General features: G+C 39.1%; 1 protein-coding gene and 2 long non-coding RNA genes across 3 annotated transcripts in view; 1 reads left to right on the forward strand and 2 right to left on the reverse strand.

Moving 5' to 3' along the window:
* Positions 1-171: 171 nt before the first annotated feature.
* LOC145651366 (uncharacterized) overlaps positions 172-18,066 on the reverse strand; it is a 20,626-nt gene continuing 2,731 nt past the window's right edge. Inside the window, exon 2 of the long non-coding RNA XR_014117270.1 lies at positions 172-729. This is a non-coding gene — a long non-coding RNA (uncharacterized LOC145651366). The remainder of the gene's footprint in view (positions 730-18,066) is intronic.
* On the reverse strand, positions 7,086-9,114 carry LOC113572781 (uncharacterized). The gene is made up of 3 exons (XR_003410155.2): positions 9,020-9,114; positions 7,790-7,847; positions 7,086-7,691 (listed from the first exon to the last, which is right to left on the reverse strand). It is a non-coding gene; the product is annotated as an uncharacterized LOC113572781 (long non-coding RNA).
* Positions 13,734-18,066, forward strand: part of glud1b (glutamate dehydrogenase 1b) — a 17,299-nt gene continuing 12,966 nt past the window's right edge. Inside the window, exons 1-3 of the mRNA XM_027002626.3 lie at positions 13,734-14,293; positions 17,317-17,397; positions 17,575-17,630. Of these exons, the coding sequence (XP_026858427.1) occupies positions 13,897-14,293; positions 17,317-17,397; positions 17,575-17,630 (534 nt within the window). The 5' untranslated portion in view covers positions 13,734-13,896. The remainder of the gene's footprint in view (positions 14,294-17,316; positions 17,398-17,574; positions 17,631-18,066) is intronic.

Raw genomic sequence — 18,066 nt, forward strand, 5'->3', positions numbered from 1 at the left:
CTTTGATTCTGAGATTCAGTGAAAGTAGCACAACGAAACTGCTGCAATACCCCATGTAGTGTATCATCACCCAGCTGAGGTTTTACCCCTTTAGCAAGCTAAGGCCTGATACTTTGCCAGAAAGTTACAAGCCTTTTCAAGTTCACAGGCTTGAAAGGGTTTGGTTAGGTGCAGGATGTAAGAAAACACTAAATGCATATCATGAGATACTGCACTCTTGGCAGGTATAAAAAATACCAAACCATGCATAAACGCATATATGTTTTTCCTTCTCTCTCTTTCTTTTGATGTTATTATTATTATTATTATTATTATTATTATTATTATTACATTTCAGGGGAGAATTGCATTATGCTATAATGAGAGTATTTGTCCTCTGAAAATAATATGTATTGATCAACTTTTGAAGCCTTATATTATTTTCACTGATTTTTAAAAAAGTTTTATTTCTGTAATACATTTATGAAAATGGATTATTGTATACCTATACTTTTTGGAACTTGTATGGGAAACACATAAAACTATATAACTGATTATTAAAGTATATTAGACAAAAAGGTGTGTGCACATTTTAATCTAAATAATTGATTATGAATATGATTAATGACTACAATTGGGAGTTAAAAGATTTTTTTACTCATGCCAAAAAATGATTTAGAGGATTTATAGGATATATTAATCACAAGAGCCTTCCTGTCTTCCTTTCATCTCTCTCCATCAGCCAGGATGCTGCAATAGAGGCAAATAATTTAGTGTAAAAAAAAAAAAAAAAAGATCATTAAAATAGTTATAAAGAAAATACATGTTATGCTGCCAACTGGTTCTGCAGCTCAGTACTTCAGTTCCCAGAATCCCCTGAATAATCAAGGGGTGTTCACCTTATCATCATCCACCTATCAGGTACTGCTCTCCAGATTATCATTCCCTAAATATTACACATTTCACAATTCTACATACTCTATATAAACTGTTTATTTCCCTATCCTTATTTTGAAGTATTGCCCCATTACAAAGTCAGTGCATACCAAGTGTTATTTCATTGTATTCTCTTGTGTTTATGCCCCTGTTCTTTTTTAAGTTTTGGGGGGGATTTTCTCTTTGGATTGTTGCCTGGTTTATCTGTCGTTCTATACCTGTTTTGACCCTTGCCTGTGTTCTGTCGTTTTTGTGTGTGCCCTGTAATCAAGAAAACAACACTAGTTAATTCTGACCGTTAATGGCTGTTCTGGCTAACCTGCATTCTAGGCCCCTTACATTGCATTTTTAATCCTTAACTCATCTGAATTCTCTGATTTTCGAATTGCCATGGCTAGAAAAACATAATCCCCTCATTTCCAGGTCCGACCAGGAGTTGCTGTATGGGTCATGTTTCTGTTGCCAAAACTGTTTGTAGCTACTCTCCACAACGGCTACGGCTGAAGACAAGGTTTTTATTCCCACAAGTATGCTGAACTCCAGGAGGTTTATAGCTAATGCAGTGTCACCCAGGTCCCTCCCCTCCATCCATATGACTGTGCTGTTGACCTAGTAGATAATGCTACACTATCCAAATCACAGGTGTACCCCCATAACCCAGGAGGAGGAATGAGCTATGCAGCCTATATCCTATACCTATATCCAGCAAACATTAGCTCAGGGTTTTATGCACACTGCCAAATCAGCCGCAGCCTCTGGTTTCTTCTTTGTTAAGAAGAAAGATGGGGGGGTTCCCTCATTGTGTAGATTACCTGGGACTGAACCAGATCACCAAAAATTATGCATACCTTCTTCCTCTCATTCTGGTCAACTTAGAACAGCTATGTCATGCTAAGCTATTTGCTACACTTGACCTTGGGAGTACATACAATTTAGTTCATATCAAAGAGGGAGACAAATGGAAAACAGCTTTTGTGACCACTAGGGGGCACTATGAATAGACTTATGCTATTTGACCTCATCAACACCCTCTCTATCTTCCAGGCCTTAATTAATGACTAAGAGACATGATCGAGAGTTATGTAATAGCCTACAATGATGACATTATAATCTACTCATCTGATAAAGCCCCAACAAACCAGGAATCCCAGTAAGATGCATCTTGTGACCTTATACTCACACAAGCTCATGCCTGCAGAAAGGAAATGTCGGATAGAAGATTGTGAACTCCTGGCCTTAAAATTGGCTCTGTCCAATTGAGGCATTGGTTAGAAGAGGCTGACCATCCCTTTTTGTTTCTGACCGACCACAAGAAAGTCGAGTACCCCTGAACCGCTAAATGGTTGAATCCCTGTCAAGTATTTTGGTCCCTGTTCTTCTCTCGGTTTCAGTTCAGTATCGTGTTTTGCCTTAGCTCTCACAACTCCAAGGCAAATACTTTAAGGATAGTGAAACATCTCATATGTTCCAGGATAGTGAGGAGTCAGGAACATGAAAACATACTTCTCCCAGTGTTACTATGTCTTCCATCGTTTGGCAGTTCCATGAAGAGATAAAGAGGGCTTTGGAGCATGTGGTGGTGCCTGATCAGTGTCCCTTGGGAAAAAAAAATCTATGTCCTTGGCCATTTCCGCAACTGAGGCCAACTTGTCCCCCGCATTTGGTCACCCTGGGAGTCACACACAAAAGTTGATTTCCTACCATTACTTTGCTTTCTCCTGTTCTGTTCATCCCAATGTAAGACTCATAAGACATTGCCCTCAGGTATATTCCTGCCTTTACCTGTACCTATCCGCCTATGGCCTCACATAGCCATGGATTTTGTAACTGTGGTCCACCTTTTTCCGAGCACATAGGAATGTCCATGAGCCTCACATCAGGTTAACATTACCGTCAATCTAACAGGCAATGTGAAAGGGACAACCAGGAACTCAGAAAGTTCCTAAAAAATATTTTGCTATAATATCCTGGTCTCAATTTCTCCTGTGGGGGCCAAATTCGTACAAAATCATTTCAATAATTCGGATAGACAACTGGATACAACACAGTGAGAGAGTCTGGGAGGAGATTCATCAATGCTAGAGGGTACTGGAGAAACAAGGAGAAATATCCTCCTACCAGCCAAGGACTGAGTAAGGCTTGTAGAGGGGACTTGTGGAATGAAGCTCTGCCCCAGATACATCAGCCTGTTTAAAGTCCAAGGAAGGGTTAATAAAGTCACGACCAGCTGGACCTACTTTCTCAGTATCGGGTCTATTACTCATTTCATGTATCTCTGTTGAAGCCTTTGGTTCCAGGTCCACTAGATGAGGTCACACTGGAGGGGACACAGCCACCTCCTGTGGAGACTGATGGGGCCCCTATCTATGTGGTGCACCAGCTGCTGGACTCCAGGTGGCATGTGGAGATCCTTTGGATCTAGGATTGATAGCTGATATTCACAGGAGAAGCCAGCCCCTTATCCAAGGGGCTGGAAGTCAGGGGTGGTTTCCAGTGATTCAGCAAGCAGTGGTCCTTGGGCTTCGCACTTGGTTGCAAGGGATCATCCATGCAAGGGATGATTTTTGTTGCAACCATCCTCATCTCTCGGCCAGTCCAAGGGGGGAAGGGTTGGTTGTTGGTTACTGTCATGCTACCTCCTGGTTCTGCAGTTCAGGAATTCAGTTCCCTTAAGTATCCCCTGGATAATCAAAGGGAGCTCACCTAACCATCATCCACCTATCAGGGACTGCTCTTTTAACTCTTGTCTGTGTTCTAACAATATTTTTGGTTTGCTCTGTAATCAGTAAAACAATACTAGTTAATTTTATCTGCAAGCATCTGGCTGGTTGTTGACAACAGGGGAAAGACTTTGTGGCATCTTGGTGAGACAGCTGACAAGGGGGAATAGACAGAAGTCTGTCTGTCAACTCATGGGCTAGCAAATCATGGCAGCAGCATCCTTTGTTTGTTCAAACATGTGGATGCAACCCATCAAAAGCTATGTTGAAACAGACAGAGGCAATACTCCCAAGAGTCTGCAAAAGCATGGGTGGAACATGACTCACAGGAGGGTCACATGGCTACAGACACTGGAACGGTCTTGACTACAAAAAGGAGCTATACAGGGCAACTGTGATGATAGGAGAGGGAAAGAGATTGCAGGTGTGTGTGTGTGTGTGTGTGTGTGTGTGTGTGTGTGTGTGTGTGTGTGTGTGTGTGGATGGAAGAAGATATCAGTGAGAGGTCTGAGGAGTCAAGACGAGGAGGCACTTGGATCAAGGAGCACAAGGGCAAGTAGAAATAGGTAAGCTGAATCAGGAATTAAGATTTTTAGAAAGCAATGGAGGCTTCTAGTGGAGGAGGAAAGAGGTTATGCACATGTTACAGAAAGAGTTGAAGAATAGGCTGGTGGTGTTGAGGAGAGCAGAGGTATTGAGGAAGAAGTGTGCTAGAGCAGCCTTCTTTAGGAATATTTCTCAATTAATACCTTATTTGTTAAGGAGAAATTGGAGAGTTTAAAAATTGGTAAAAAGGAATTAGGAATATTTTGAGGGTTTAAGGATAAGGAGAAGGTTGGATGGAGTTGCCAATAGATATTCCACCAGTGGGTGAAATAGTGTGGAAAACGGATGTTAGTCAATCAAAGTAGAGTGAGGTACAAGATGTGGTGTGTTGTGGAAAGGCAGGTTCTGCAGCAGGGTGTGCCATATCTGGCATGTAAAAATGCCCCTGAAGACTTGGAGGTTTTTGTGGAAGATGATCACAGTCTGGAAGAAAGGGTTTATTCCAAAAGAGTGGAGAAGTGGGGGGATTCATTGTGCAAAATAAAAGAATTCCATCTGTATAGAACAGTTTCGGCCTATAAGTCCCGGCAGAGATTGGAAATGGACATAATGGCTGGTTGCACCATTTCACCATTAGCATTTACAATGGTAATTGAGGCAATAACTAGGGTTGTAGGTGGGGTGAGGCTACAGGACGGCTTCCAGCTACCTCCAATTAGGGCATACATGGATGATATGACAATGCTGACTGTGTGGTGTACCTGGCAGTTACTAGGGAAGATAAATTATCTTGGGTAGGCAAAGATGATGGTTAAACCTAGCAAGTCTGTGTATTAAAATTTCATATTAGATGAAGTGATACCATCTATACCAGAGATACCAGTTAAAAGTTTAGGTAGTTCAGGTTGTGGGGCTAAAGACAGAACATTGAGAAACACATCTATCAGGTAAATAGAAATTGTGATGCTTCATATTAGATGGCCATTGATGGTGTATGAAGTCCCAATTATAGTAGTAGAGCGACTGGAATGGATTATGAATAAATTTATATGGAATTGGCTATGGATGCCGCAATGTTTAAGTAGTATATCATGTTATGGGAAAGGAGAGCTGGAGCTACCACTGACAAGCTTAGATGTGGAATTTAAATGTGCTAAAGTGAATTGCATGATTATTTTGTTAGGACCGAAGGATGCGGTGATAAATCCAGTGGTACCAGTGCAGTGGTGCGGTAAACTAAGAGATCGTTAGAGTTACAGAACATCAGTGGACAGGTGCAATGTGGGAAAGCATTTAAGCATTCCTAAAATGCATTTAATAAGGCCGCATCGCCAGAAAGGCAAATGATGGCTATCTTTATTCATGAGGAGGAAGAAGATGAGCATTGTGCAGAAGTAGTGTCGCAAGGAAACTGTGGAGAAAATGATAATCACCTGGCAAGAGCGGTGGGCAATGGATGGGAGTTGCATTAATTTTTTGCTTAGAGCAATGTAAGACATCCTTCCAGCTCTGGAAAACGTTGGACATTAGGCAGGTGAAGACCCGAAGTGTAAATCAAGGGATTAGCATGTTAAAACATATCAGGAGACAAAATCAAGTGCTTAGCATGTCAGCATGTTGTTTTGAAAATAAGCGCCTAGAGCGTGACACGTTGCTGAGTGGTATTACTAATAAAGTGATTAAGTCTATGCGAGAATGGCAGCGTGTGCGAGCGCAGGCTATAAATTTTGGTAGATGGGGTGAAGCGTGAGATTGGAAATTGCTTGTGAATGTAAATTAAAAACAAACAAACAAAAAAACCTACAGGTCACAGTGTATTGCATTAACTACACTGAGGCCAGACATAGTGTTGTACTCTCAAAATAAACCGATTGTTAATACAAAATTCCATTTGAGGACGCAGTGGTTTAAGCTTTTGAAGGGAAAAAGTTTAAGTACGTTGATTTGGTGGCTGAGGTAAGAGAATGCCGTGGAAGGCACATACAAGACCGGTAGAGAGACATGTTAGGTGATTTGTAGCAAAGTCTGCCACATCGTTTGTGCAGTTCAGCATTAGAAGCTGTAAATTAAGAGCAGCTGTGAAGGACTTATCAGTGGTTGTGGATAAAAAGCACACAGACTAGCTGGGGTAATGCACATTAAAAGGTGGGGTGGTAAAGGTTGTCATGTCATTGGGTCAAGTGGTAGATCCAGATGGAACTGGTGGCATGGAGCAGGCAGTAGGACTGGTGGCACTGAGTGCCACTGGCATTAACAGTGCCAGTGGGGCTGGATACGAACTTAATCGCTGGGAAGGCCATCAAGGATTTTTCAGGTTGTGTTCATTAGTGTATGGCGTTTTTATAGAGGTGCGTCTTGGTTTAAAAGTGAGCTAGGAGGGGGTGAGGCTGGGACACAGACCTCACCGTTGAGAATCCTGAAGGTGTCGTGGGCTTAATTCAGCAAAACACCAGTAAACAGGATATACAATATATAAATATTATGTACATAAACAGTATTATAAATAGTATGTACCATAAACTGTAATTACCACATATATGTACTATAAAGTTTGTACCATAAACAATATATACCATAAAGAGTATGTACCTTAAACAGTGTTTATACTGTTAAATATTTCAATAATTATTCATAAATATTGAATATTTATTAAAATCAGCATTTCCTGTGTTCTTTCTGTAGAACGGCACAGAATGAGAGTTAACTAGAATAAAACATGTATTTCTCCTTTTTGAGATTATGGTAAAATGCTGTGAATAAACTGGATAATTTAGACATTTTTTAGACATTGAATAGATCCATAGATGTTTTCTCTTTCAGCATTACCAGTTATCCACTGTCTCCATCTTTGAGTCTAGCTCCCAGAAATCTGACAGAACACCATGCCATGATTCCTTAATGTATGTAGTGCCATGCAGCAAATACAAATACCCAAATCAACAAAATTTTCTGTAAGCACGATATTTTAACAGAAGAGCCTTGGGCACTGTCAGTCACTGAGTAGATCAAGAAGTCTAAAAATGAGTTTGTGCTTGTAATAGCATATATTTCAAGAGTGATCTGTAACAATGTGCAATTTTGTTAGATGCTGACATTATGAAGTATGTATACAGCAGCTGTTTTTGGCTCAGTGGAGGGATCTTAACATAAATTACATCAGAATGTATTACAGATAGTGCTGTTTGGGGTCACATTCTGCAGCCAAGTGAATCTAAGAAAAGCTTGTGAAGAAATGTTGTTAGATGACATTTAACTTTGAATGATTTAGAAAACCACCCAGTATCTGTCAGGTGTTCTCTTTTATTTTTGAACAGGCATTCCTTTTCCTTGCCAGAAATATTAGCACTTGCTTCATTTGCTCATTGGTGTTCATCTGAGGTTAAATACAGTTGTCCTTTCTTATGGAAGCCATGGCCCTTAGCCAAGCAGCCTTATCCTCAACGGAACATACAGATGGCTTTAAGAACCTCCCATAATGCACAGGGTCTCTCTAGCAGCCATTTTCCATGGCTAAAAGGAACATGGAAAGGACTGTCAACATATCAATCACATTCTAGCCAATCATATCAATCGCATTCCAGCCAAATGGAAAGCAATATTTCACTAACCTTCTCTAGTAATCTGATTCAGAAGTTTGGGTTCCAAAGATAAATGCACACGTCAGGCCTAGATAAGAACATTAGATTAGCATGTGGTATCTTGACAAACAGATGGAAAATGGGTTTTGTACCTCGAAATGCCAATTGCAATTGCTTCCTATACCATAAATTATATCTTATCACATAATAAGTTCAGCTTTGAATGCTTATTTAGAGGAAACTTTTGCCAGTCCTACCTATGCTGGTCATTTAACTGAAAAACAATAGTAATCCACTATTGTACTTGTGTACCATTTTACAGTACAGAAAACAACTAGTTATTTTGAGTTCTTAAAGTGCTATATTTAAAGTCCGAGTCATCTGAGGAAAAAAAAAAAACACTAATGTTTTACTTTTTGATACTTAAGTAAAAGTGCATTAAAGTGCATTTGCCTGTAATAATAATAACAATTAAAAAAAACCTATGAACTTAAATGGGTTTATATAGGGAATTTTCCTTGCTACCTCTGACTTGCTTATTTGAAATCAGGACCCATACATCTACAAAGCTGCTTTGTGATCACTTATATAACACAAGCACTAAAAAGCACTAAATTTGAATTGACTTAACCAGAAGGCACTCTGTCACAAGCAAGTTCACTACAAGAAACCTGAATAAATAATCTTTTAGCATACATGCAAGTTTTAATTTTGACAAGAAATTATTTTTAGTACAACTACTTTAACTCTTTTTCACACCTTTTTAACACTTTCACTTTGTAATAGTAATACTATTGTAGTAGTGTTAAACTAACAAGTTATAATAAAATACTAATAAAAAATGATATAAATAAAAATGTAAATACAAAAATGTATATATAAATTTCTAATGTTTTACCTTTTTTAAGTTTATACAAGCTTCTTTTTATAATATATAGGCTTTTTAAGTTATTTCTACTTTTACTTTGTGCACTTTTCCTAAACCTGGTTTTTATCCTTATTATGTGTTAAATAACTATGAACCCACACACTCACCCCCTACATAAAGCATAATTTCCATAAACACAGAATCAAAATCAATATGTTTACGGGACCAATAAATGGAAACCATAAACATATTACTTCAGCCCAAGACAGGAGGTGCTGCAACTGATTGTGTTTGGGAATCCCACAGGATTTTTACATAATACAATTACCTAAGTGTTAATGTCTATCTACTGTTGGTAAATGAGTGGATTTGAGTGCTGGTATGGCAGTTACCTGTGGCAGAAAGCAAAGCCTTTTCAAATGAAGCTGCCTGCTACACCTTGCTGTCAAGCACACAGCACTGGAACAGCTGATATAATGGGCTTTATACTGCAGTGTTGCTGCTGCTTCCTGCTGCACAGGCTGCAAAATCCTTAACTAGATGATCAGTGCACTTTCTAATGTAAAATACTTATTTAATGGCCAGTGAGACAAAATGAAACATGTATTGCTAAAAGTAGTGAGACAGAAAAAGAATACAGTAATATCAAATGATCAAAAGTGTATGAAACAGAGACCACAGTGCTTTTAGTTAGGGATCTATATAAAGCTTTGCCTTGTCTTGCAGTGGCAGATGTGTAATACAAGAGAAGCCTGTCAGTTGGGTACAACTTCCTCTGAGACCTCAGAGGGACTTTTTGATCTGTCTTTATCAGTGTGACCATCCTGTGCCCCAACACAGACCATATTACTAAAAGTATGAATGTGACATGGATAGAGATGTGATTTGCAGATCATTGGGGCTTGATAATGCTTTACTGCTCTTCCCAGGAAATTGAGCTCTTATTTGGGCTGAAGTGGCTAAAACTGACTGGAGATCAGCACTCTGTGGCCCTTTGTGATGCTGTCTATCTCCATCAGACAGACATAGCATTTTATATACAGAGTGAAACCACAGTGACCACAGTTTCCGGCATCAAGGCACACGACAGGAGCTTTCTCGTGGGAACTTGTTCAACTCTTTCCCTTTTAGGCCTCTATCATTTAAGACTTTTATATCTAGAAGTGTCAGTGATTGTGTGTGTGTGTGTGTGTGTGTGTGTATACAATAAATCTGTGAGTATGTATTTGTTTTTGTTTGACATCTAAAAGCAAAATAAACATAAAACATTTTTTGACTTGCATAGTAGACGAGGGATTCATATTTCAATAATTGGGCATAGTAAAATATTTTTATTAATTTAGTTTTTAAAGTCCATCATATTTGACATAATTTCCTATTAACTGTTGTTGAATTAATCTCTAAAACACGCAGCTAATGTGCAGAAACAGAAACACTGTGGAACCTGAGAGCGTCTGATAGCTCTTTGGCTCCCCCACCTGGTAGAACTGCGTAAACAGTGAAGCGATTTAAATTTGTAACATTTTAGAAGTAAATTCTGAAGGATCAAAAGTTAACTTCCGATATGATTGACACCACACCATGAAACCAGTTTAACAGTGACAATTCAGAGCACTGAGCGACAATCTAATAAATGGTGACTGAACTTGATGTAATAAAAAAGTTATTAGTTATTATTATAGAAGTTATTGAACTTAGTGTTGACATTATTAAATACTGACCACAAAAGTGTGATCCGTAGCCTAGTATTGATCATTAATTAATCACAAGCATGTTGTGAAAAACTGATCATTTTTAATTATCCTTAAATCCACATATAAACTGTACCAAATCTGAATGCCTATTGCCGCCTCAAAGTTCATGGCACTTGAGACTTTTCCCTTGTTGTACAGACCCATACAGTAAGACAATCTGCTCAACAGATGTCACTCTGCTGTGTTTACTGTAAAGAAGTGTGCAGTACTACTGCCATCACCTAGTGGGAAACTGGCATATCCTATATGCAATTCCAACTGCATATCAAATGACTGAGCTGTCTATGGCCCAGGATTCTCACCCATCCCCACCTCAAGACACACATGCATAGACAGAGACACACAGATACAGATGCACTCTCACATTGCATACATCCTTAACTTTTGCTAAGCATGTGCTTTCAAGGAAATATTTTGATAGGGTTATTTTTTTAAAGTCCTTGAGTTCAGGCCCCCAGTCTGACAGAGACCTTGAGGTCACCTTAAATATTTCTGTTACTCTTTTTTTTTTTTTTTTTTTTCTCCCAGTTATGCTAGTACCTTGGTTCGGCAAATAAATGACGGGCAATAAATTGAGCAATCTATAGGTATAGAGCAACTTAGTTCTACAATTGTTGGTTATAGCTAAATCACACTTACATTCTGAGAACAAACTGAATTTTTACATTTTACATTTATTTAGTGCTTGTCAAGGGATAGACATTGGGGGGGCTTGCTTGTGTTTCAGCAAACATTCATGTGGGTTTTTTTTTTTTTACTTTTTCATTTTAAAAAATGATTGAATGTTTTAAATCTTTAATAAATGTTGAGTGAGGATCACACTATACAGAAAATATACTAGTGAAAGTATTTTCAAGGTGTCTTCATTTAGTATCTGTCTGAAACAGATGGCAGCATCTTACTTGAATGATCCTACAAAACAAGTCTCCAGTGATTTACAGTCTCCCCACCTCCCCAGCTGAACCAACCACATGGCGGGTGTGTCTGTGTGTAAGCCAATGATGTGTTTTCACTCCCCTCTTTGAAACATGACCATGATTAATGATTGCACAGAAGTCACTGAGCAAGAAAGCAACATAGACAAGAAAGACCCAGCCAGGCTGGGGGTGTTTGTCTTTTATTACAGACTGCAATTTGTTAATCAAAAGAAATTATGTTCTTAAAGCCTTTTTAAATTAGAAAAGGTTATTTCAGAAACTTCATTCTAATGCATTCTAATGCATTCCCATATTTTATTGCAAATAAAATATTGACAAATTGACTACGTATTAATGATAAACCAATGTAATATGTTATAGTGAATTAAAGAGTAATGAACATAAGGTATTGTAAAGCCAGCTCAGCTCTTTCATTACACCTAAGCTCACCCTCACATGGCACCCTGATTGAGGTGGTCTACATGAGTATAACCATAAAGGCATTAGTATTAGAGCTAAAGGCGAAAGAAGCCAGATTTGTCCTTATGGCTCTCCCTTGGTTCAGTGGGGTATGAAAGAATGCAAAAGGGAAGAATATCATTCAACTCCCTCATCTTCATTTGCAAACATTAACCAATAAGCCCATATATATATGGACAAAAGTATTGGGACACCCACACATTCCACCTACAGAAGCTTGTATGACATTCCAATCTAAATCCATCGGTGTTAGTGAAGCTGGTCCACCCTTTGCGGCTATACCAGCTTCTACTCTTCTAGGAAGGCTTTCTACAAGATTTTGGAGTGGGTCTGTGGGACGTTTTGACCATTCATCCAGAATAGCATTTGTGAAGTCAGACACTGATGTTGGACAACAGGGCATGGCTCGCAATCTCCATTTTAGTTTATCCTATAATTCATTTTATTAATACCACTCACAGTGGATTATCCAGGAGGGAAGAAATTTCTCAAATTGACATTTTGCTCTTTTACTCAAGCTATAATCTTTAACCACAAGAACAGATGAAAAAGGCCAGTACTTGTTTACTACACCTAACAATGTCTTTGCTCAGTGCACACTATTACATAGAATTAGCATGCAGGAGTTGCAATTAAAATGACCAAACGTTTCTACAGCTTTGTGACGCTTTTAAAAGACAAGTATTTTTGCACCTAGTTGTATTTACGGCTGATCATCCATAACTTTCAATGTTAAAAATGTGACAGAGAAAATGAAATAAAACCTCCTGTTAGTGGGAGTACTAGCAATGCAGAACCAGAACCAGTCTTTACAGGTCAAATTGCTGATGTTGACTTGGTATTGCTGTTATTCTGTTCTGTGTGTGAAACCAACGCATGATGATGTCTTTGGGTCTGTGATTCTCCAAGGTTACATGCTTATCTTATCTCCTGTGCAGAGTCCATGGGACAACGTTGGGTCAGTGCAAAAATCCGTGGTCAGCATGGCAAAATACAATTATTCTTAGAGTTTCACCCAGACAACTGTCAATTATAAATTACTCTGATCAGTTATAGTTCATTAGGTATTATCTTACAGGGTGTATGCCTTTTGTGTTTTTTAGGTTAGAAGAGCCATATGGTTAGGCTGGATTTGACAGATAAGTAGTGGGTAAAGGTCTTGTCTAACAAACTGGATGGATTAAATCATTAACATTGAATAACTAATAGAAATTGGATGCTTTGATCAGCATAGCTCCTCAGCCACGCAACACTTTGACCTGAAGGGGACTGTGACATCAGAATGTGAAAGACGTGGAATGCAGAATTCCTGCTCAAGAAAAGCTGGTGCTCTTATCTGCACATGTGCAACTGTAAATAAGTTTTACCTTGATGTACCTAAGCCTCTCAAAACAAGATTGAAAACTTGGTCCTACCAACAATGCGCATGATATGGCCTGAGCCAGGATAATTGTGACCACACCGAAAGAGGGAAATTAAACGTTGCATTGGATGGCAGAATCAATAAAATTATACAAAAACAAGTCTCCACTTGTCACAGACATTAGGTTGCGATCCATGTAGCAGAAATGCTAGGACCAGTGAATGAGAGATTGCGAGTGAAATCCTAAGAAATGTAATACTGTCTTGCAAATTTACCTAACCTAGCTAACGCTAGCTAGCTTGCTAAAACATGGAACAAAACAAATATCCTAACGTATGTAACCAACAAGTTATAATATTTCAAATTAAACTAAAGCGCAACTCAAACTATATTTCATAAAAGCACACTGAATTCTCAGTTTATTCTATATTTATACTATAATGCTTCCTTTTTTTAATTTACAAGCGTACGTTTATTCAAATCTCTGCGCCAGATCCGCCCCCTCGCAGAGACTTGCCCCTTTGGCGATCTTCCTGCTGCGTGCTGCGCGTGCTAGTTCAACTTACAACGTAGCGCGCTGCCCTTTAAAGCGAAGGGGACGGCACGAGAGCTGTCACTCTGGTGCTGAAAGAGGCGTACTGAGGTTGCGCGGTCTCGTTCGTTTGTCCCTTCTTTCGTTTTCCGTGCGCACATCACTGGCACTCGTGTCATCGCTTTTCTTCCATCACAGAGAAAACCAATTTTCCCTGTCGAAAATGTACAGGTATCTCGGAGAGCTTCTCACTCGTGGAGCGGGTAGTGCTCTGGCTTCAGGATGTGTCGAGTCTGCACTGCCGGCTTCCTCATCTTTAATGAGGGTTCGTCATTACAGCGATGCGACGGATAAAGATGATGATCCCAATTTCTTCAGAATGGTGGAGGGCTTCTTTGACCGTGGTGCCGCAATAGTGGAGAACAAGCTGGTTGAAGATCTGAAGACAAGGGAAACGCCAGAGCAGAAGAGACACCGGGTGCGGGGAATTCTCAGGATCATCAAGCCTTGCAACCATGTACTGAGTGTATCTTTTCCCATTAAGCGAGACAACGGAGAATGGGAGGTAATTGAAGGCTACCGGGCACAGCACAGTCAACACAGAACTCCTTGTAAAGGGGGTAAGAAACCGTTATATCTCCTTTGCCCAAAGCTTTTGCTACAGCGCGCTTGGGAAACGATCACAAACAGGTGCCAGCCTGCTAGCACACTGGTTAGCACTGCTAGCTAGAGAAGGAAGAGAACTCGCGCGCCGATGGCTCCTGCCAACCGCTGTCCCCTAACAGCAGCTAGCTGGGTTAGCTAGTTAGCATAGCTAGCTGTTTTTATACCATTAACGTATGGCTGTCACTTTATTAGTTAACATTCTGATATTTTAAGAATAAGAGATTTAAATAAATAGTGTTTATGTATGTATGTGATGTGTATTTTTTAATTAAGGTGACATGATAACGTCATGCTAGAATATTTTGGTTGCATAGCTAACGCTAGGTTAGCTGTTAGCCATACTTAAAAGAATACATGTACTTTTTAGGCAAGAGTTAGACTTAAAAATGTTGCTTTTAATTGCTCTGAATTTTCTTAACAGCTGATTAACAACTTTCTGTATACTCGTAGTCTAATCCCTTTCAATATAGTAGCTAGGTTAGCTAGCTAATACTGAATTTACTGTCATTTTAGATTGTCTCCGTTTTGGCCCTTCATAACGCTAGTTTGTCTTTATGGCAAGGAGGGGCTACAACGTGCAGTTTACTTGAGTAATGTCTTTTCTGTATAAAATATAATGAAAGTGGATCTATCTGCAAACCATTTCTATTTGTAATTTTTTTTTCTTGAAGGGGAAATGTATTAAATATAAATCAAATCAATAATAGATCAATGGGCTTCACAGCACATACAGATGTCTACTACACAATAAAAGCAGATCTAGTGCAGTACCTTTATCACTCCCTGTTAATGACTAAGCTACTGAAGCGAGAGATTTGTAGCATACTCACTGGGTTGTGGAAATGTGGAATAAACATGCTGCAGGTGTTAATGAACATTGGTTAGATTATATAGTAAAGGCATATGAAGTGTGGAAAGAGATCTGGCAATGGATTGTGTGCAAGTTATTGGTTTGTGTGGCGACCTAGCCAATCCAAGGAGTGGTTTTCTGAGGGTGGGTTGCAGTTGGGGGAAGGGTGTAGACTATTCATTGCACTACAGGCGCTCCTGTTAAATCAGCTGCATGACAGGAATACTGCATTAGAAAGTGTTCAGAGCCATCTGGCTTACAAGGGTAATTTGCTTGGTGATAAAACTATATCTTTTATTTTATATACACCTATACAACAACAGCATCATTGGTTTCCTATCACAAGTAAATGTAAAAGTAAATTATACATTGAAATTTAGTAAATTACATAGTCTATTCCTTTCATTTAGATTGTTGGCAGAGATATTACAGTGTAGTGCGTATAACTAGAAAAACCTGCTGTGCGTCTAAGATGATAGACTAAGTTGAAAACAAATTACAAAATGAAAGGGCAGCAATTAAACTGTCTGTAATACTAATGCATCAGATCAAAAGGTTGTTCAGTCAGTTCACTTTATTCTCTTTCAGTTCATGCATGAGTGGCAGAATTTTGTCTGGTCAAGCAAGAATAACAAATATAAACAAAAAAGAAATGCAGTAAGAACCCTTTGCCTATAAATGGCACAAATAATGTAATTAAGGATTGTAGTGCTAGTCAAGAGAAGATATTGTCCAGGCCTCTGCTGTGTCTCACTTATCCATGACTCCTGATGGAAGAGAAACAGAAGAGCTCTGTGCTGATTCATGCCCCCTCCCCCTGGTTTTTGTCATTTGCAGCCTCTTCATTGACTATTTCCATTTCCCCTCTCTGTGTCTGTTTGTAGAATCTGGGTTCTCTAATGTAAACCATTCTAACTTGCCCAGAAAATCAGTGTCAGTGAGCTGTTTCATGACTTATCATTTATTCTGGATTTCCATGTCAATGTTGGATCTTTAATTAAACCAAATTGTGTTTTGTGGCAGTGTTGGACCACAGTGTTTAAGGCATGACTAAGATTAGAATACATTTAGAATGTTACAGAAAATGCCCAGAAGGCAGAGTCTCTATATATGCTTAGCATCCATGTAGGAGAATGAGAGAAAGGAATGCTTGTCTGTCTGTATGAGCTATGTTTACTAATGAAGGCATTATCGAATGCCATGCCTTGTTCACTGGCTCTGCTGTGATAGACAGTGATGCTGCTACATTGATGCATTATAGGAAAGGAAAATCAGTGCTAAAGCATGAGGAGTGCTGCTGCTTCAGGCCAACACACACACACACACACACACACACAGTATGCACAGGGCTCTTTCAGCTCATTCAGGAGATTTGCTTGATTTGCCTCTTCTTGGCTCTATTGCTTTATAAGCTTGATGTTCACATTATTTGTTGATTTGCAGCTGAGGCTAATTGACTCATAGTAGTAATGTGCTGTGTCAGAAAACCTTTCATGCTTTGCAGTACACAGGTCTAGGTACAGTACACCATAAATTACATTGGTGGTCACCCTTCTCTCTGTCATGTCTGAGGTCTGCTTTTACAGAGTGCCAGCTTTAACAGTTTTACCAGCCAGATATTCTCCTTGCCTTGGCCTAAGCCATGAGTACAGTGGCTGTATTTACAGTTTGTTTATGTTCTCATTTTGTACATTTTTCAAATGTTTTTAGTTTGAACATTGTTTCAGTTTTTCAGCTGCAGCTCTGAGACCACAGTGACTTTGAAGAATAGGATAGAATGGTGATGCACTCTAGCCTGTGCTAGGATAACATATTTTACTACATGGAAAGTAATTCTGTTGTGCTGATTATCTAGAGTATAGTAGACTGCTTTATAAACCACTGCTTCATAAGCCATTTTTTAAAATTGAGAAAGTAATTAATTATAAAAACTGAATTGGTAATTGGTCCTATTATTAATGGAATAGCAACAGATGGCAGTAGCAAACAGAATGAAGGCCCAGCTACGAGTATTAATCTTCTTTCTTGGTTTAGGATTAAATGTGGAGTATTGACTACACAGTAATTCTTGATGCAATAACTGTCATTTTGAAGTCATGTTGACTTCCTTCATTGTCTGTTTTGCAGGTATCCGATACAGTATGGATGTGTCTGTGGATGAAGTCAAAGCCTTGGCGTCACTAATGACTTATAAATGTGCTGTTGTGGGTAAGCTGCTGTGCGTGAACATGACAACCAGTCACACTGCACTCTTTATATAGGCCTACATCATGTTTTTCTCAATTCTGCATGCACTGTGCTTAAGATCATACTCACACTCTGATACTACAATACTGCCTGTCAGGTGTTTACACTGCTGAAATACTTCTCTACATTGATCTGCAGATGTTCCTTTTGGGGGTGCTAAAGCTGGAGTCAAAATCAACCCCAGAAATTACTCTGTAAGTACTAAACTTTTCAAAAAGAATGTGCCCCAGAGCATGTAGCTTGTGTTGGTCACAGAACATGGGAGTGTTTTGCGTTGGTGTTTGCACATGAGGAGTGAAAGCCTCTTTGAACACAGTGCATTCACATAATTTCTGTCTCTCCTGATCCTGAAATAGTTCTTTTATTATTTAATTGTTCCAAGTAGGGAAAGAGAGGCTTGTAAATGGCTGTAAATTCTGGAAATTGCCTCTAGATTGTGGGCATTCATATTCTGAATCCTTTTTCATACTCTGTTCCCTAATCAGTATTATTGCCCAACACAATAAAATGCTCTTATGTGGTTGCACATAATTGGTGGCTTGCATGTAGCACTATAGAGTCAGACTGCATAGATGAGCATCTCCCTTCTTTGTTGGATCCATCATCCATGTTGTATAATCTGATCTTCTT

This window comes from Electrophorus electricus, chromosome 15 (genome assembly GCF_041902795.1).
Source record: "Electrophorus electricus isolate QZ-2024a chromosome 15, ASM4190279v1, whole genome shotgun sequence".
Classification (NCBI taxonomy): Eukaryota; Metazoa; Chordata; class Actinopteri; order Gymnotiformes; family Gymnotidae; genus Electrophorus; species Electrophorus electricus.